This window comes from Fistularia commersonii, chromosome 8 (genome assembly GCF_037954325.1).
Source record: "Fistularia commersonii isolate RoL2024-O1a breed Wild chromosome 8, RoL_Fcom_v1.0, whole genome shotgun sequence".
NCBI lineage: Eukaryota > Metazoa > Chordata > Actinopteri > Syngnathiformes > Fistulariidae > Fistularia > Fistularia commersonii.
Genome location: NC_141291.1, coordinates 10963764 through 10984979, shown reverse-complemented (window position 1 = coordinate 10984979; position 21216 = coordinate 10963764). Strand labels below are relative to the sequence as shown.

The 21216-nt window shown below is 40.3% G+C and overlaps 2 protein-coding genes and 2 long non-coding RNA genes across 5 annotated transcripts in view; 2 read left to right on the top strand and 2 right to left on the bottom strand.

The window, feature by feature from the left end:
- Positions 1-96: 96 nt before the first annotated feature.
- bdh1 (3-hydroxybutyrate dehydrogenase, type 1) lies at positions 97-3568 on the bottom strand. The gene is made up of 5 exons (XM_086151146.1): positions 3179-3568; positions 2621-2731; positions 2358-2499; positions 2130-2282; positions 97-1640 (listed from the first exon to the last, which is right to left on the bottom strand). The coding sequence occupies exons 1-5, from the start codon at positions 3389-3391 to the stop codon at positions 1174-1176; spliced, it is 1086 nt and encodes a 361-aa protein (XP_086007272.1). The 5' UTR covers positions 3392-3568; the 3' UTR covers positions 97-1173.
- Positions 3195-9190, top strand: LOC147231909 (uncharacterized). The gene is made up of 2 exons (XR_015106521.1): positions 3195-3403; positions 8448-9190. It is a non-coding gene; the product is annotated as an uncharacterized LOC147231909 (long non-coding RNA).
- On the bottom strand, positions 5637-20665 carry gyg1b (glycogenin 1b). Of its 2 annotated transcripts, XM_086151145.1 has the most exons (8): positions 20534-20665; positions 18647-18782; positions 18374-18548; positions 18113-18275; positions 9467-9593; positions 7634-7847; positions 7068-7106; positions 5637-6809 (listed from the first exon to the last, which is right to left on the bottom strand). In XM_086151145.1, exons 1-8 carry the CDS (start codon positions 20538-20540, stop codon positions 6660-6662), a joined length of 1011 nt encoding a protein of 336 aa, XP_086007271.1. In that variant the 5' UTR covers positions 20541-20665; the 3' UTR covers positions 5637-6659. The 2 variants fall into 2 exon arrangements, with proteins under 2 accessions (XP_086007271.1, XP_086007270.1); XM_086151144.1 differs by lacking the exon at positions 7068-7106 and having other exon boundaries at positions 20534-20624.
- LOC147231905 (uncharacterized) overlaps positions 11636-21216 on the top strand; it is a 77218-nt gene continuing 67637 nt past the window's right edge. The window contains exon 1 of the long non-coding RNA XR_015106522.1: positions 11636-11938. This is a non-coding gene — a long non-coding RNA (uncharacterized LOC147231905). The remainder of the gene's footprint in view (positions 11939-21216) is intronic.

The following is a 21216-nucleotide window of genomic DNA, read 5'->3' as shown; positions in this document are numbered from 1 at the left end:
TGTTAGTGACGGAGTTGGAGATGCCAGGCGCCTCGTGATGTTTGGACTCCACCATGTGGACTCGTCCGTCACTGCATGCAAAAAAAAAAACACTTGCATTTTCGTCACTTTATTTCAAATAATTTCAAGAAAATCAGAAGTTGATTATCAGAAAAATATATCACTGCCCTATTCCATATACAAAATTGCTTTAAACCCAAATGGTGGGGTGGGGGGGCCTTTTGTTTTGAATGCACCCACAACAATCACAACAAGCTGCAGAACTGGTAAAGTTGCACGCAGGATCTCATGAGGGACGTGAGACAAAGTGGGCCTCTGTGTGCTGTTATGTAAGTTTTTGGGGGCAAGCGCAGCCAAATCTCGCCACTTACAGTGGTTGACCTTGCTTGGTTCTGGCGGCAGCCACAACAGAGCAGCGGGGGGGGGGGGGCTTCTCTTGAGCTCCACCAACTTTACTTTGGTAATGGCAATGGGGCCCAAGAGGATTCTCATTAAAGTAAAACTTTTTACTGGGTGGATGGAAAGAAATATCCAAGGGGGCCTTTTTCTGACTATTTGAGCCCTGATCTCTGGGGCTATCGATAGCCTAGCCCTTACAGACTCAAGGCCCTGAGGAGGTGCTGAAGAGTCAAGTCTGTCAGGCCTAGCCTATCGATAATTTTAATGATCTAATGAATTGCGAGAAATCTGATTGCCTCAAAAACAAACAAGAGAAAACACAACCGGCCTCTACCAACTGCCTTTTTCTGTTTAGAAAAATAAACATTTTCATTACATTGATCAAAATACTTTAACATTCATGTCAGCATACGTTAACCCTTTGAGGCGATCTGTGACGGGGACAATGACAACAGTCAAATGATTTTCCATGACAAGTTGGAGGCTTTTCATGATCGCAATATTGTTCCATTTTTTTCCCCCTGGGACACAGGAATCCCGTATCCAATAGGAAGTAGTTACTACTTATTAATATATCTGTACAGATAAAATTTGTGGTTCTTGTTAAGCATTAAAAGACACACAGTGCAATAGTTGACTCAACAGTTTAAGTGTTTAAGGCTTGATCAGTGAATGATTTCAAGTGCTGAGGAGCGCATGGCAGAGCCCCTCGCTGGGGTCCATCCATGCGGCTGGAAAGTAGGCTGAAATCAGTGAGCAGGGACAGCATCGGGTTTAAAAATAGAAAATGTCAGATATCGCAGCAGGCAGGTGGGTCATCACCTGCGTCCTGATCCACCAGTGGGGCTCCCCAGGGTTGTATCTGGTATAAGGACGCTTGGACATGACAGCGTCTGTGATGTCTTCCAGGACAGGAGCCATGTCCTTCTGTCCGCTGCTGCAGTAGGAGCGCATCAGCGCCATGTGCTGCTCAAAGTGGGTCTTCCCGTAGTCGTCCCTCACAGCTGGCGGGGCCTCACACCACAGCTTGCTGGCCGTGGTTGCCACAGTGTCGCGCGTCAGGATGCCGGTGGCGACGATGAAGTTCGCTGGCTCGATCACGGACACTTTCACTCCCCAGGCTTTCATCTCATAGCGGAGGCAGTCAGAAAATGCCTCCACGCCGTATTTTGACACGCAGTAGGACGAGCGCATTACATTTCCCATCCTCCCGTACATACTGGCCAAGTTCACCACACGGCCTGCAGACGACAGAACCCGCTCAGAGACACACATATTCTCTAAAGGGACGCAAAAATTCTCAACTGATTCAATGATTAATACATTCCAAAAAAAAGAAAAAGTCATAAGCAAGAGCCTTGGAGTGCAACAAGCAGTTTCAGTCAAGATCCATTAAGTCATATTTGACTACATCTTCTTAACAATATCCGTAAAAGTCTTTGTTTCGGTGCAGATCCATCATTTCCAGTTATTAATCCAAGTGATTGTTCAACAGTTGAACCCTAACAGTTTTAGATGTTCATTTAAATATGTAAGTTACAATTATTTATTTGAGGACCTTCTTTGCCTGAGCTGTTCGCATTGTTGCCATTCCTCGGAAAAATCATGGGGTGCTAATCATTATGTAAGAGCGCTTATAATCCCCTCACGAGAAACCTAGAAAAGAAATCGAACACTAAGTTTGTCCATTTAAAGTACATCCGCTACAGGGATATTTGGTTCCTGCTGACCTTTGGCTCTGCGGATCAGTGGTAGAACAGCCTTGGTGACCCTAATGGTGCCCCATAGGTTGACCTCTGACACTTGCTTGTAGGTGTCCATGGAGGTGAACTCCACTTCGCCAAATGAGGACACACCGGCGTTGTTCACGACCGCCCACAGGCCTGGAATCGGAACAGGAGGTCACGGGTCAATCAAGCGCACTAGGGAGAACGCGCTGACGCTACGGTGGCCCATACCTCTCTCAGAGTCCCCAAGGTGGTTTTTGATGAACTCCACGGCCTGATTCACCTGCTCGCTGCTGCAGACGTCCAGCTGTAACACCTTCATATGGTCCGAGTGAAACTCCTCCAACTCCTTTGCGCCCTCGCCTCCTTTATCCTACGAGGCAATGTATACATGCGTGTCCCTAATTGGACTGTAACTACATATCCTTTGGGAAGGTTAAAACGTTTTACATGCTATGTGCAACTCCCAAGACTGCAAGGCTGTGTACTCCTACCTTGAGCAGGCATCCGGCGAAGACGGTGAATCCAACTTTGTACAGGTGTTTCGCAAGGGCATGACCAAAACCGCTGTCACAACCGGTGATGAAGACAGCTTTGCCTTTCACCTGCAGAGAGCAGGTCACATGGTCAGCAGGCATTTCTTTCTTAATAGCAAATTTAAGATGAATTCTGCTTCATACCAATGAGGATGAAGTCATTGTTTCGTCACTTTGGGTAATTACCATCATTGCGAAACCCATAAATACCACGCCCTTTCATCACGTCTTACTTTCGCTGCTGTAGTTGGGTGTGAGAGCGTATATGTACTGACACCCTGTCATTTTTTGACGTTCTTTCGTAAAAATCAGCATCATAATAAATCGGATCCCGAATACTGTTTCGTACAACATAATCCCAAATAGTATCGACTTATTATTAATATTCAGCAATACCTGGTACATAAACGCACATTCATGTGCCATCACTTATAAGAGCAGATACGTTTTTATTTGAAATAAACCGAGGCGTGTGGGTTGATCCGCGGCGCGTACGAATACGGTGTCGGTGTTTACCTCCACGGATCCCCTGGGAATCCGGGGCGTCGCGAAGTACAGCACGACCACCAAGTACAGCACGACCACGCTCTCGGTCACGCTGCTTTCCGGTAATCCCGCCATCTTCGTCACCGCGTTCAGGAGGGCAGGAAGTCCGAAGCCCAGCGCGATGGTCAAGAGGACGGAGAACGACACCAGCAGGGTCACCCGGAGAGCGGAGAGCGGAGCCATCTTGACGGAATGGTGTGTTTACTTTCCAGGCGAAGCGGGTCTACATCACTCCCTGCGGGGTCACGGCACGCCCCCAAAAACCTTATGATGCGTTCAGGGACACCGACGTTGTCTTCGTGCTGTTAGCTATAAAAAACGCTAGCACGTCCCGCCCCGTACCCCTTTTTAACTATATTTAGCTACAGCTTAGCATTCAACTTCTGGCTAATATAACGTAAACCTAACAAAGAAAAAAAAAACACCAAATTTGTCTCTGACTTTGAATACGCATATAATTAATTGTAGCGCTTTCGGCCTCACAGCACGGAGGACGCTTGTTCGATTCCGACAAGGGGACCTTTCTGTGTGGAGTTTGATTGATCTTCCCGTGTCTGCGTGGGTTTCCTGCGGGTTCACAGGTTTTCTTTCACAGTCCAAAAACATGCAGGTTAATAGGAAAAAAATGCCCCAACTGAGTGAGCGACTGAATGGATTTTCGTTTATTTATGTGGGTATACTCTGGACTGGCCTCCTGTCCAGAGTATACCCCGCCTCTCGCCTTTGACAGCTGAGATAGGCTCCAGCATCCCCCGCGACCCTGGGTGCAGGATAAGCGGAAGGAGGTGGATGGATGGATATTATTAATTGGACGAAATATATGTTTGTATGTATATCCTGTAAACTTATTATTTAAGCCAATCAAATTTGTAGTGTCCGAATTTAAACGTATACATTTTGTTCTAATATAGTCCTGGCACACATCTACATCATATCGTATTGTTGAATATGCTACTATTAGGCTGGTATGCATTCTTTGGTGTGTATTATCAATGTGCGCTGATAGAAAGAGTTAATACATATGCTAGTGGGGCTGGGCAATGTCACTCAAACTGTCTTTGTCATGTAACAAACCCTTTACAACATTCATATCCCTTAGTTTTAAGACAAACTAAATCATTTAAATAAATGCATTATTTGGGGGGCATTATAGTTTGACGATTAATATTCTTATTATTCAGCCTTGTTGCTAGGTGTTTAATGAAAGAATGGCTCTGTGTGATGTAATTATCAATGCACAGGGAAAAGGATTAAAATCACATTTTGTTTCATGTTTTGCAGGGGATGTGCAGAGCCTGAATTTTGCCTAATAATCCCCAAACACAAATATTTATTGGTGTTTTCTCTTGACTGGGTATTGAGAGATACTGTGTGTAACAGAATAACAACATGATGAGATAAATGTATGGCTTCAAAAAGGCTTGATAGAGTAACAACCATTTTGCAGCTGCTTGAATATGAGTCTCTGCCGCCGAACTAGATATGAAGTGCAAACATGGATGGAAAAAAGAAAAAGGAGAATGTGAAATGGATTGGGTTATATCATCAGTCTTCATGGAGGGCAGAATAGACTGGGAGATCATGCAGAGTAGCTGGGGGAGATGAGGTGTATATCAGCCAGAGAAGTTTGCAGCTAAACAACAGGTCGGTGAGAGAGGAGGCTTAGCTGAAGGATTGGAGTGTTTTCAGGCTTCACACATGGAGATGGCCAGGTTTTATGAAGGTCCAGTGATGTAGTTTTTTAAATCGGCAGCAGCCAGCTGGATCACAAATACATGAGTGTGCAGGAAAAAATAAGTGGAAAGGCGCAGTGCCCCAGTTGTTTTGGTAGAAGCTTGAGTGGGAAGCAGTCTGACGAAAAAAGGCTGCTTTGCTGAAAGAAGCAGCTACATCCCAGCTGAAGGAGTGAAATGTGTTTTAAATGTCAAAGCAGGAGTCAGCTCAGCTCCTGAAGGATTTTGCAGTTCTCTGGAAATGTTGTATCATCTCTTGGTTCTAGTGTACAAGAAGTATGAAGATATATATAGATATATAAAGATATATAAAGATAGATATATAAGAGTTTCAAGCTGAACACTTTTTTTACTTAGTAACCCCTTTACAAATGTATAAATTAATTGTCATTAGTCTTTTGAGATCCAAGATTGACAAAGTTACTTTTAATCTGTCAGTTTTAATGTATAGTTGGATGATAATGTTCAGCTGATATGTTTGTACTGAAACTTTTCACTGATCTCACTCAAAATTACATTTATCTTTTTACTTATTTGGTGATGATGAAAACTTCAAAAACTGTTGTGGACGAAAATCGTCTATTTGTCCATCTCGACTCTTTTTCACTTGATACAGTGCAATTTTACAAACAGACATGACCAGGGATACGCCAATAATCATCAGTTTATGGAAAAAAAAAACAATACAGAGCCTATTTGATACTTTAAAAGGTATTTTTAATGTTATGAGATGACAGATTTGATCATATAGCCAACATCACTGTCAAGTAAAAGTTAAGTACTGTCAGCAGAGTAAGACCCTAACAAACTGAGAAAATTACTTTTTGTTGTTAGTTGAGAATAGACAGGTGACAGCTATGGAGAGAGCAAGAGACATAAGGCACAGAGGCACTAGTGTTGTCTAGATTATGTGACCATTCTAAGTAGCTTTTCAGAAGAGCTGTAAACATGCTTCACATGAACTGCTACAACAAACAGAGACTGTTCAGTTTAACCCCAAGAGACGTCAACTCATGAGAAAAGAAAATACAAATGTTCAGCGGACTGCTAGATGACTTCTTTGTTAAAAAAAGGAACATTTAAGTGCTAATATCAGTTGCAGAGATATAAAGAAAGACCCAGTTCAATGCTTGGTTTCCATCTCCATTTAAAAAACAGCCTTGACATGAATGCAATGTAAGGGTGAGGGAATTGTTTTTTGTATTTCCTTTCTGCCTGATGTAATGCTGTATTTGGCATGGTGATATTGAACTAACTCAACACATCAAGGAGGTTGTGGGTTTGAATGTGTGATTTGACCGTCTGGCAAAGCCTCCCCAGATGAGAGTTTGCATGTTGTTGCCATTTTTATGGTCACACCCACTTCCACCCAGGAACAAAAAACATGCAGGCTGTTTTTACTGAGGACCCTAAATGGGTGTGAACATGAGTGTAAAAGGTTGCCCTCATAAATCAGCTCCCTGAATAATGGATGACTCAACAAGGTGAACCCTGCTAATCAATAGCGAATTATTAAAAAACATGTGGAAGGCTGAAATGAATAATGGCAGACTTGCATTGACACTTGATGCCACTTTTAACTTTTCATTTCCCATTTTAACACCATTTTCTTTACACTATGGTGGGAGTAGTGCTGGTAGGGGAAGGAATCCACTCCGTTCTACAGGAGAAATGGTGCTTTTACAAAGTGCTCCTAAATTTCCTCCTCCACTCTTTATTTACTTCAGAAAGGTATCAAGCTTTTGCTTGATCTTGTCAAATGAGTCCATTCCCATGTAGTCCGCCTGACCTTGCTCCCATTTCTCCTTCCGCTCTACTGAGGATAGCTGGGGTGAGCTTGGTTCTGCATGGACAGTGAAGCTCTCCTCCTGACAAAAATATGAAATAATGAACAACAGTGAAACATCAGGAAAGAAGTACGACATTGCATTGATCTGTTTTGCGGTCAGTGATTGTTGAAAGTAATGAAATTGCCACACGCAGGCTTTCTACATTAATCGCCACAAAGACATGAAGCTCCAGTATAAATATTGAGTAATAGCATCATATTTATATTAGCAATAGCATTATATAGGGTGCCGACAAACACTTTCTACAGCGTTAAAAACAAATCCTTCTCTTCATACCTGTGCACTGTAAATAGTTACTGTGTCACTGTAATGGAACTTTATCAGATGAATAAGATGACAATTAGAAAAAAGGAACATTTCAGAATGAGAACAAAGATGACATTGTGAATTGATAAAATCAGCAACAGATAAAAATGGCAAAACAGACAAAACTACAATACTACCTTTTTTCCAAACTTGAGTTGCACCTTGACACATTTACAATATACTCACAGTGAACAAACATCACTTCAAAGCGGGATATTCTAGTTATTCTAACACTCATCACAATCATCATCATTATCATTGAAGGAACCTGCATTGAGCAGTTGCAAATTAAATTCAATTTTAAACTCTATTTAAAAAGAATAATTATAGATAACTAGGATTACCTGCCACAAGAAAATCAGTGAAAGGCCACCCCTGAATGATTACATGGTTTGACTATTCCCCTCTCAACTGCTGTGTGCTCAATAGGAATACTCATCTGACTGGTAATAACTGTAATAGCTATTAATAGCTGGATACATATGATGTTTACTTAGAAATGCTAATAAAATCAAATAGTTTCTATGGGGACTCACCTCAACACATCCAGAGTGGAAAGGCTGGTCTCCAAAGTGCTCCCTCAGCAGAGGTATGACGTGACTGGAATACAAGATCCACCAGTCCAAAAGGAAGCTGGGATGTATGGTGGGCTCTTGCAAACCACCAATCTTTTTGGTTTTAGGGTCAAATGTGTAACTCCATGGCTTGGTCTTCCCAAGAAAATGCACCACCTTGGCATTTCCACCATACCTGAAACAATATGAATAGGTTCGAACTCAGAAACCTCAACAATTCGACCATCAACACTTTGTCACATTTGAACATGAAACTCGATTTTCTAAATAATGGTTTGTCATAGTCACCATGATGCAAACAGCATGTGTTTATAAAAATTAAGAATATATAAAAGCTCTACACTTTCCAAATCCTGTGTTTACTCAGCCTTTATTATCAAAAACCCAAAGTAGAAATTTCATATTTCAATGAAGTTTCTTTGTGTTTTTCAGCTGCCAAAAACAAAGTGACACAAGTTTGAATTAGAAATAGATCCTGCCCCAAAGCAACAGCATGTTATTTTTGGCGGAGTCCTGTGTTCACATATAAATGTTTTCTCATGTATGCCAGAGCTACTACTATCACTGACAACAATTTACACGTAAACCTTCACGTCATTCTAATTTGGTTGTCAGGAAACAAAACACCAAGAGCTTGTCGATGAGGTCTGTTTCTATGACTAGAAGTTTAGTGAGAGTGAGGGTGGATAGAAGGTGGCACAGGAGAAGTTAGACAGAGTGTGCACGATGACAAGCCGGTTGTGAACAAGTATTTAAATAAACTTTTCTATTTCAGGACTTGGTATCAGCTGTTGGGAGCTCAGGGCTGAAACCCAACCTGATCTGAGGCCTGCTGTGGAACACTACGCCATATCCGCTGGAATCTTGACTGCTCATCTCACTCGAAACCTAATGTCATGTCATGTGACTGTGACTACATGTTAACGTGGTTGAGTATCTGTTTATATCCTGACTTTGCATGTTACACTGACAGACTCTTTGCTGTTGCAAAAACTATCTGCGATAGCATTTTTAACAATAAAAACACATCAGATAATCTAAGTCATGACTTCCTTTGTTGAATATTACTGTTATTCGATTATTATACTTCCATTTTCAGGCCAGGTATCACTGAAATTATTAAATTAGCCAACAGTGGCATTTCCCAGATATGCAGGGTTTAGAGAAGGCAGAAATGAAAACTTGTATTGTTTTTTTACATGTAAAATATTTGATGATTTTGTGCAATGTAGTTTACAATAGATTTTATCAGTTATGAATATAATTTAGATGTTGATATCAGGTTGGAAGTAGTGACATGCATGTCAGGGCACCTAACATGGGCCTCTGTATTTTGAATGGTGTCAACAACTGAAAACACCATTTTGTGTTACATTTCACTTATGTTCACAAACCATTATCCAACTACTCAATACATCCAAATGCTACTGTTTCAAACAATGTGACATTTGAGTTTGGTTTCATGTCCAACTGTCAGTCAGATTTTTACTCCCAATTAAAATATATTGTCGGTTCAAATCTTTCTGGTGTTTAATTCACATAGTTAGGATGCTGAAGGATGCTAGTTGAGTTCGTTGTTACAGATATACAGCAGTATCACGACCATCATTACATCATATATTGGTTTTGATGTATGTCGGGAGGTACAATTCTAAATTCACATATTGTATGTCATGTGAGTACAGTACAAAAAACACCTATGTGAGTGTGTCAATGCAGTGTTAGCAATTTTGATTCCCTGATTCGCTAGTGACATTTTCCCTGTGTGATATCATCATATTGTGCACAACTTACTGCTTGAATGCTGGAAGGTACGTGTAGATGGCTATGCTGCTGAGATTGTAGACAAAGGGAAGGTGTTTTGAAATGTCCTCTGTTGCCCAGTTACCAAAGAACCCATTCAAGATTCCTTGGTCTCCACCTTAGAGAAGGAAATAAAAAATAATAATAAATCAATATAATTATTAGGGATCTGTGGAAAACATTTAGCCTATTATAAAAATTTGTAAACAAAATGATTATAAATAATACAAAATCTGCAATTTTGGAAAAATAAATCACATGTGGTTGATTGTGTGAATCCAAATGTCATCAGATAGCCATCAAGTACTTAAACAAAAGCTTATAATAAAATGACACAACTATCTTTACTAAGATCAGGGGTGTCAAACATATGGCTCGTGGGTCAGGACCAGCCCGCAAGGAGGTTCGATCAGGCCCGCAGGATAATTTGAAAGGGAACAAATGCATCAAAGACAAGGATTTGATTTTTTTAATAAAATGCAACTCAAGAATTTTACGCAAGGGTGCGGAATATTTGGTCAGAGCAGACGTTGTTTCTACCCTGTTCTCTACCTCCCTGCTACTCTCTCATTAGCCAAAATGTCGTTTTCAAAACAGAGAAAAGTAGATAGAGTAGAAATTTCAAAGAAAAATGGACTACATCCTATTTATGTACGGAGTCGCATGGGAAGCCTTTGTGCTTGGTGTGTTTGCAGCAAGTTTCGGTATTTAAGGACTATAATAGTCGGCGCTACTACGAGACTCATCACAGTGAAAAATATGACAACTTCCAAGGACCACTGAAAAGAGATAAGATCAACGAATTGCTGGGGGGTCTGAGGAAACAGCAGTCCACTTTCCCTCATAACCGTGAAGTCAGTAAAGCAGCGGTGAAAGCCAGCAACGTAATTTCTAGCGAAAATTTGCAATTTAATGTTGGTCAGCTACAAGAGTATAGTGGAATTCTACTGTTCATGCAACTCCATACATTTTCATGAGTATGGCGTGTTTCATGTACGAAGTTTCACATTTACAGAACAGGTAAATACTTTTTTCCTTGTAAATGGTTTAAAAATCCCTTTCTTTATAAGTCTCATTTAATCTTAAAGTGCATTACTATATTTTTCAATACCAATTACTTGTTTGAGTTTTGCCCCTTTCTACGATCAGTGGGATCAGTTGCAATGCATACACGTGAATTGATAAAAGTAAATTACACGTTTGTCTAAGGAAATATGAGGTGTTTCATGAAATGTTTTGTAAAAGGATTGTTCATTAAATTCCAAGATTATCCTAATGTCCTTGTACTTCTTTACACCAAAACAGAGGAAAGACATGATATTTTGATAATTTATTGCTGAGTATGTTATAATTTTAGTGGTCCGGCCCACTTGACATCTGCATAGGCCATATGTGACCCGCGATGAGAAATGAGTTTGACACCCCTGACTTACATCTTCGCACAAAGTCCTCTTCTTCATTTCCAGCTCAGATTTCAGCTTAACTTGTTTTTGTGCATTACAAATGACATAATCTTTTTTCCACTCACCTCTGAGTTTCTACTGCTGAAAGCAAATTTGGGTCCAAAACCCAGGTCTTAGCATCTAACAGCACTGCAAAGCATTTATTATATAAATACATCAAATACATTTTACAGGGTCTATAAATATTGGATTTTCAGGATTTAAAATGTTTCATCTTGTAAAATGCTTCATTAATGTATCATCTTAACATAAATTTGAAAGTGATTTTCTCAGTTTCACTTCTCCTGATTTTAGATCCATTTTAGCTTGTAAAGCATCAAGAGTTCATTGTCATGTCTCGTGGGTGGATTGCTTTACTGAGAGACCTGAGACAGACAGTTTGAAGTCAGTCCACTGACTAGCTATGGAAATAGGTTGGTCCCCAGATTTCCTTACAAATGGACATTGTTTTCAAAATTTCTAAATCTCTGTGACACTACTCGTTATTACTCTAGGTTACTTTAAACCATACTATGACCTCCTGCCCATACTATGCACCTATACTGATCTATGCTGACTGTCACATGTGCAACTGTGTTGACACCCTACCCTTTGCTGATGGTATATCAAAAATCTATGTTACAGCAAAGCTCAAGGCTATATATAGGAGAGCTTTGGACTTGAAGCTTATCCAATTCAGAACTGCAATCATAGTTCAGTTCTGTCAAATAAGTTTGGAGGGATTGGGAAATTAAGTAAAATAAAAACTATATTCCATCACTTTAATAACTTTAATTTTTCGTAACATTTCACACTCCATTCCCTCTGTAGTAGCGCAGTTGGCAGGAATAGGTGTTATATTTCTAAACACTGGGTGTCGCTGTTACGCCAGCTCCTAAGGGGAGAGGTCAAGCGCGCAGTGGTCGGATTACGGTGGAATAAAGATGGCGCCCGTAATGGTCGCAAACTAACCAAACAGTCTGTCACTTGTTGCTCCACCAGCACGTAAAAGTTTGAACCGGTAAGTATGGAGTTTGCATACTGCTTCATTTTTTTAAAAATGGTCATGTAGCTGAGTAATGAGTTGAATAGGTTTTCAAAAACCGAGCCTTTCTCGGTGTGTTGAGTATGAATTAAGCTAACTAAGCTAATTAAGTTGTCTTCCGCCCCAAAATTAGCCGGAAGTGATTGAGGTATTTGGAATCCGAACACCATCTCAGTAACGCCAATGTATTTCTTCATGTAACGAAATGTGTGTTGGAATAAGAGGGAAACATCTGAATATGTTTCCTAACTTTTTTGCTTTGTCTGACAGGTTAATGTTTTATTTCATTGTGGTTTGACTAGTGATATTACGTGTCTTAAAAGTCCATATATCATAAAGTAAAACCAATTTTATAAAGTGACAGTATCAGAGTTGTTTATATGTTTGTGAATAGGATATGATTTAAAGTGAAGTAGTGACTATCATTCAAAATATATCTTTAAGATGTTGCACTGTTAACATCTCTACTTACTACAGCCATTCAGGACTGCTTGTAAAGCTTGTTTACACCCCTGCCCTAGTTTTATAACAGCTGCTTACAGTTTACTCAGCAGCACCCTAAGCCTTTTGAAAAGCTGCAACCTCGAAACTCTGAAAGGATATGAAAATGCTATTTGGATTATCCAAATGTGCATTGACATATTCATTTTGTATTTGTCATTGAAGCCAAATTTTGAAGTTCTGACTTGACTTAAAATCCATTCCAGAGGCATTTTAAAATCCCTGAAAGCAAGTACTCAGTTCTCAAGTCCACTAGAAAGGGAAAATATCAATTTGCTGAAATTGCCACAAATGTATAAATGCTGTGGGAAAACAAGTGGTCATAAACTGCATAGGCGCTCAAAATTGAAATCAAATCACAAAATGAATTAAATCTATCAATCAATCCACTTACTTATAGTTACTTTAAGCTGACATAGGGGGTTACATTGATCACTGCTTAAAGGTCTGTCAGAAGATGCCACCCAAATAATTAAATTCAGAGCTACAAATGGGTTGTCCTCAAACCCAGTGGTCATGTCAATCTGGCTCAAACCTACTCTTCAACTTGGCACACTTGAATTTTCTGCCTACCATGGAAAATATAAAAGATGTCATAATTTGCTATTTGTGTGACTCCTCACCTAACCCCCTGCTGTCAATTTATCCAAAGAAACTTCATCTTGAAGCTGAACTGCTCACTAAATACATAACGAATTTAAGCTGAGATGTTTGGCTCATCAGGTAGAGCAAAATGAGTTGCAAACACAGCAATTTCACCCTATAAAATTGATAAGGCCAATAAACTGCAAACAATTGCACATTTATGAGTGGGAGGATCCCTATAGACGGCAAAGCAGAGTTTATGACCCAACTGATGAATGCAAGTCCAATTTTCATGTCCCTTCTGCCCCAAATCATGAGGGAAACGTTGTTCATGTTCCGTTTGGTCTGATATTTGCTGCTTGGTGTGTAGAGCACAGTGGTTTATCAGAGCTTCCTGTCCCAACATGTATGTGGCAATAAACGGCACTAATGCAACAGCACTGTGGTGCACCGCAAAATTACATAAGCCTGCAAAAAGGCTTTTAAATACAATGTGAAGTTGAGGACATTGTTGAACTGTGATAACTATCACCAATAGCTTTCTTTCCCTCACACATACACACATTAACTGATGGATATGCGACCATCAAAGATGAATCACAGACATAGGAGTCCTTAATAGAAGGACTATCATGAAAGTAAACTGTCTTCAAAATATCCTACTGATATGTTTGAGTAGTTTTTGCTCTTCATTTGATTGTTTTAATTGCTGAACTGAAATATTTAAAGACTATAAGCACTAAGGCTTTTCTATAATGAAAAAGGGGCAAGAAACATTGGCAATTCACACATCTGCTAATACAAAGTTTTTGTGTTACATTTGAATTCCAAGGGTGAGGTAATTTAACTTGAGAGCTCAAAATGTTTCTAGAGTGAATTACTGTCCAAATAATAATGATGTTTGAAACAGCCTGCTCCAATAGTTTTTAACAAACAGATGGGGCTTGTAAGTTTTCATTATTTGATGATGATGTGGGTCCTTGAACGCTTCATTTTAATTTATCGTTGTAGAATACCTCTTCTTATTAAAACTCTTTAAATAAAGACATTTAAATGTATCCAAATATTGCATGATTCCTTTATTTGTTATTTACCAATTTATATTACTTCTACTAATTACTGGCACCAGAAAACTTTAAATTTTAAATATTCAAAAAAGTAATGTCTTTCTCTTTGCCTAAGCTGGGCACATGAATTGATAGTTTCTTTTTTGTTAACACTACTTTCTATGGTGGCACAGGAGCTGCCTCCGGCCATGGAGCCCAGACTAAAAGGCTGGACAGTTACTTGTTCTCGCTCTGGTGGGCCTAATTTAGAATTAGTACAGCTCTTGGCAGTGGCTTACATAAAAACAGAATTTAGCAGATACGTTTGGGATGTAGGGACATATACTATATAATGTTACATTTGGCTTCAAGTAAGCTAAGACTTGCCATCTCCTCGACATCTATACAATCTTATTCCAAACTACCAGAACATTAAGTTCTGCAACCAAGAAAAATGAATAACTAAAACTTACACAAGCATTCACTATCTCTGCTAATTCCTTAACTTATGTCCATTACATATCTAAGTGGACTACTGGAGCGAGACATGATCAATGCATTTCACACACAGAAAGAACTGTACAGTCTGTGACCACTGAAGTTTAGAATAACACAAATATCTGTTGTCAGTACCAGCCGAGACCCCCCGCGGGGGATTTCGGAACTTAGTATGGCGCTGGGTATCCTCATTTTGAGAGGATGAGCCGAGCTCAGTAAGAATGTGCATCACACTCTGCCAGTTTGTCTTGGCAGCAGACGCCAATAAAACCCTCAGCATTCTAGGCTCAGTATCATAAACTATGTTATACTTGTCCTCCCTATACTTTTTTTCCTGTGTCTTCCATGGGAAAAAATGATTGACACAGTGACAGAAAGTTGCACATGTGCATCAAGTGCCCTTCATAGTCAAGCAGAAGAGAAATGCTAAAAGGTCAAAGGAGCTTCAACTCATGCCCCAGTGCACAAGAAAAGAGCCTCCATTGCTATAAATAATATCAGCTTTACCCATTAGAATGCCATCAGGCATACAGACTCAGGGGACACATGCATGACCAGCAGCTACAGCTCCTCTTGAGGTTTACAACAATACTATTTTGTTTGTGGTTTTGATTATGATAGCAGATAAACTGCATTTTGGAACAGCCAGACTAAGTCGGCACGTAAAAGTATTGGCACATACAAGTAATTAAACAAATTAATTGGTTGTTCCAAAGATCCCTGTCTAATGGAATTTCTTTCATAGGATCTCACTATGTTATTGGGGCAAAAGAGGAGAACATTGACTTGTAAGTAGAATATGAACTTCGGTCAGTTTACTCAGTTATCAAGTCCTGTGTTGTGATTTTGATGTTTAATACTAATTTAATCAGAAGTTGGCCAAAGAGTGGCTCAAACGATGCATTGATATCAAACCTAACATTAACATTTTTGATGTGATGGCATTAGAGGATATGCAGGGAGAAAATGAATATGATACTAGAGATGTATTTAAGAGCCACCAGGTCTCTGTACAACTACTGTGAGAGCTGCATCTGTACTTCTAGTACGATTCTTTCAGTTGTCTTCTGGGACAACCTCTCAATGTAGAGTTAGGAAAGGATAGAGTCCAACATTGGAACCTTTGGTGAACTTCTCTGCTTTTTCCTGATGCTATGGCTCTGTTGACCTCATTATACAATGACCTGTTGTAAGCCCAGGGATAGTTTGAACCCCAGTACGTGGCAATCGGGATGTCCTTATTTCCAAGACAGTCCATGATATTCTGCCAGAAAATAGTTGAACACTCACTCTTGACTTTTACTGGGCTTAACACCTCACAATTTTCAGTCACAGACTTTCAACAGAAAGTGGGGAGAAAATATTTGTGTCTGACTGGAGTTGCAGCGTACTCGCATCATCTCTGTTGTTAAGTGTAAAATGGTAATCTTCCAGTCTTACAGCAGTGGTAGATCAGCCTTTCCCTAGTCTTGGAGCTTACAACATTATCATTTGTGTTTGATATTACTGAAAGTCTTTCAGTCTTTACGGTGATGTAACACAATCCACAACCAATATATGAGCGCCAACAAAACTGGGAAAAGGAAAACTGGTAGACAGACAATCACCAGAGTGGTATTAGCAGCAGAGACCATATTTCTTTGCAGTATGGATGAACCGTAATGGCAAAGGCTGTCCCGATCAGTGAGGATCCAGAAAGTGAAGTGGATGGTGGAGCAGTGGGCAGAACAACCCAGCTTGTACAATGTAAATTCAAATGTATCACAACCGAGCGGAGAAGTATAAGAAATTGGTTGAAATAGCAGAGGTCCTGCAAATACATGGTGCAAACATTGCATTATGTAAAAATAAATGTTGAAAGAATTTATTTGTAGGTTCGCACAAGTCTATTCCAAATCTTTTCAGAGTCTTTTGATGTAAGATCCACAGTCTTTGTAAAATGTCAGTCTCAGCCTAGTCTCAGACTATATTTAGACTTAAATATCTAAAAAACTATTCTTTAGATGTAAGCTGGTATTGGATGTGAGTTTTACAAAAGTCTCCCACTAATCTTTTCAAAGTCTTTAGATGTATGGCTTGCATTAGAAGAGTAACTGCCCCAAGTGACAGGCGTAAAATATATAAGGGTATTGTGAGTGGGTAGAGTAGAATGAGTGTGTGAGACAGGTAGGTTAGTGAAGCTTCACCAGTGATGTGGGTGCTGCATAGTCGCTTGCGGTGAGGAGGGAGTTGAGGTGGAAAGCCGAGGTCACAATTTATCAGTCAACTTATGTATCGTCTCTCATGTATGGCCACAAACTTAGAAGGGGCCAAAAAGTTAGGTTTCATATGCAAGTAGCAGAAATGACCTTTCTGCTTGAGGAGAGTTGGGCAAGGCCAAAGAATAAAATGAGGTGTGCAAACATTTAAGGAAGCTTAGAGTAGATTCCTTGCTTTTAAAGCTGTAAGCTGCTGATGTTGAGGACCCTGGTAAGGATTCCTGGACGCCCCCATTAGAGGTGTTCAGGCATATCCAGCGGCGGATCATAGACCTACAATACACTGGAAGTATTATACATGTCATCTGGCCTGGAAAACACTGGAGATTCATGAGCTGGAGAGCTTGCTGGCAACAGGGTCTCTTGAGTCAACCTACTCTATTGTCATGACAGCCTAGACAAGCTGATAAAATGAGTTACATTGTTGTGGAATGCTTGGAAGGATCTTAATGGAAAATCATTGATGTAGGTGTTATGATTCCAGACTAATGTGATGAGGAAAAAAAACAACATTAAATCTTGACCAGTTACCATTTAACTATGTTAACTATGTTAACCCTACGATGTTCATGAGGTGTCATGTGAAACCATAGTGATGACCACAGTTCGGTTACAGAGGGAAGAGTTGTTGAGCTTCAGCCAGTACTTTCTGAAAAACATGCCCTCTCAAATTTAACTTTCAACCCATCCCCGAGTGAGACCCAGTGAATAACTTCGCGGACCTAAACATTCTGCAACAAGAGGGCCCTGTCTACAGGCAGCAGACTCAATAAAGGACTTACTTAGAGGAAAAGATATACAACCTGCGTTAGCACCATGTTACCAAGATCTGAATGTAACTCTGAATAGGTCAAACCCTAAATATGTGAGTAAGGTCGAGAACAAGAAATGCTTGCTCATCTTGATCTATTTAATACCTCTTATGAATTTAGCAATTGAAAGAAAAATCTGATAATCCAACAAATGACAAGACAATTCATGATCTAGAATTACTTATATTGTATATAAATAAGAAATGATACTTATATGCTTGTAACAAAGTTCTTCACAATGCTTGTTGTACAAAAACAACAGCATATATATGTAATACTTTTGCTGACTTGCAGCAAAAATTGCAGCTTAGCTACAAATTAAATATCTAGGAATTCTTTGAAAAATTAAAACAGAACATCTCCAAACTGTCCTTATCTTCATCATCTTGAAAATAGAGGAACGGGAAAATCAGTGTGCATGACAGAGGATGTATATTTATTTTGGCTTACCGTCAAAGCTACCATGTTCTGTACAGTACTGAAGCAGTTTGGCATGAGTCTCCACGGAGGGACGGAAAACAAACACACCGGAATTGAAGCAGTCAGGCCAGCCAGGATCAGGAGCAGCTGACAATTCCTCTCTGTCAAACAGCTCATCTATATTTGCAAGTACCTATGACACATACAGACTTGCTTACACATGAACCGTATTAACACAGCAAAACCATATACTGAAGTTTTTCCTGCAGGGAAACAGCAATGTCTGCTCACCATTGTGTCTGCATCCATGAAAACACACTTGGAAAAATGCGTCAGGGTCCAGCAGTGGAGTTTGGTGAAGGTGATGCCCAGATCAGGCCGCTTCATCATGGCCAAATGGGCTGTGTCCCCGCTGTCCAGCACATCCACCACTTTGACTTCATCAAAGACTGTCCTGAGCACGGACCTAATAGTTCACAACACTATGAAGTGAATCATCATCAACAATTACAGTTGAAAAGAAAACTTGACAGAAATACAAAGTTTGTTTTGTGTGTTCCTTACTGGCAAGGCTCTGATACTTGTGGAGCAATGAGTGCTACCAGCTTCTTGGATGTATTGTGGCTACGCAGGGACTTGCCCAAAACCATGGCTCCCTTTGCATAGTTGTCATTGGTAGCCAAGGTCACAAAAGCCTGGTCTGTAGAGAAAAAACACACTCAAAAGATCAAGATCTGTTATAGTGGAACCTTGAATCACCAAACATTCAAAATAATCCATACTTGACAATGTCATACATTTAAATCTGAGCTAGTTTCACTATCTGCAATAGCGTGAACTATACAGCATGAAATTAGAAAAAATTAACAAAGAATGCAAACTGTAATTGTGGGCTGTCAGCAATATAGCAAACATTTTCAAAATGACAAGTTTTACAGTGAACGGTCCCTTATTGTTGCACAAAGGCCTTTTCAAATGCTTGAGAAAATATCCAAAAAGGGATATGCCCTGACCTCTCTAGGTTTTCTTACTTTGTTGCCCAGTTTCAGATGGATCATCTCATTATTGCCTCTTGTACACCACCTCCTCAAACAGCAGGTAGGAAAACCTGTTTTCTGCCAAATCATATCTTAGAGTAATGGCTTGCCTTTGTGAGATTTTCAAAACTGAGGTGACGAAATTGATGGGGCAGTTGGTAAGGATGTGTGAATATAGCCTTCGGGCCAACATAAATCTAATGAGAATTACAAATTCCGTACCCCCTTGTCACTGGCCTACTTGCAATGGGGAAATAAAGAATAGCAGCAGTGTGTATAAAATGGTTAGCAGCTCGAAGGTTCTTTTAATTTTGGAAAAATCAAGAGTCTGCCAGGGAAACTTGTTCAGTCTGTGCCACGCCCCTTTACTCACACACCCCTTTCTCTATTGGTACATGAGAGATGTAGTATTCATGTCTCTTTTCTTACACAAAACAAAAATAAATAAATAAAGTCCAACCACCGCCCACACCAACTCACTGTACACTCTGTCCCCGTTCTCTGCAGCTAAGGAGTCTTTGCCCAGTCTAATTGCCATACAAGTAATACATGTCGTGGATAATCCTGACATACACTACAGTAGAAACTCACAAAACTTCACCCAAAATAGCACCTACAATATAGGTTAATTCACTTTTTAAATTTATTAGAAGCTAGCCTTAGTGAAGAAGCTGTTTCTGATGTTACCTTTCATTTATAGCACATAACTACACTTTTGATATAAGAACCTCTTTTGCATGTTTTTTATGTTTGTTTTGTTATATCTCCTTGGGGTACAATAATTAAACATTACAACAAAGTAAAGTATGTTGGGCTAAAGGACATTTTCTTAGGTTTTTGGTGTGGCAGTTGACCATTTCAATATGTGCGGGTGTTTTGTACGGTATAGTGTTGGGAATCCCTGACTGCTGCTTGTACCGGCATAATTGTGTAAAATACTAAAAAGTACAAATGACACAGTGCAAAGTAAATATTGTAGAGTGTCCAATTGAAATGCTGAATTTACATATTAGTATCTATAACTTGTAGAACAGAAATTGCTGTCACTTGGTCTCATTCGTCCACTAGTATTCTTGACAAATGTAATGGCGGCCCGTAAAGTCACCGGTCGCGGTTAAATGTCAGGTTAGCCTCCCGGTGGTGTCTGTCATGGCAGCTCACCGTATTCCTGACCCACTTGCCTTCGCGTCCGTTACATCGCGAAAAACTGGCCGCTCACGGGAGGCAACCGGGTTTCAAAACGGTATGAGTGACAGCTGGAACTCTAAAATAGTGACAGACGACTTCTTTCCCGAAGTATAGTGTCGTCTTAATACGCGTCTCCCCGTGTTTACGTTCCAAACTGGGACGTGCGCGCACCTCCTCTGTGAATGCGCAGTATCGCGGTATTTGGAGAAATCGAACGTTAACCTACCTGTCATGACTGCGAGGTGAAAGCTGGTGCCGCTTTGTCGTCCGGACTGTGGAGACGCTGCGGCGTGGCGTTGCGTTGTAGAAAGGACAGACTAAATAGGCAGAGATGGATTTATACGACCAGGACAGCAGCCAGCAACACGGTCATGTGACGGTGCCCACACACCCACCTGCCCCAGACGGGAGCCCCCTACCACCACTGCCCGCGGTTCAGGCAGTTCAACGTTACAAAGTATTGGAGTGCACATTCAAATCAGATATTTATCTTAAAATAAACCCTTTTTTTTGCATTGCTTTGAAACATCCCAAATTGTCCAGCTTGCAGACGCATCCACGACTCGGTCCGCGGCTCGGACTCTCCGTGACGCTCCGACCTTTCAGTCAGTGTCCATGCACCGCTGGTGCTGCAGCCCGGGAACACTATGTTCCCACGGAATTCCTACGGGTTCCCACCCCCCTTTTCCCCTCTATTCATTCAGGGATGAATGCTAAGGACGCCGTATGGAACATAAACTGCAATACAGAGCAAACAGCAGCAGCGCACAAAACTAGGTACTATCCCCTGCTCATTGTATTTACACGCAGGACATCACATTCCAGTTTCCAAGTAATAAATCAACATCTCTGATCACATGATAAATCTTGTATATTGTGATATTCCGAATGATCTTGAAAGTACAGGGC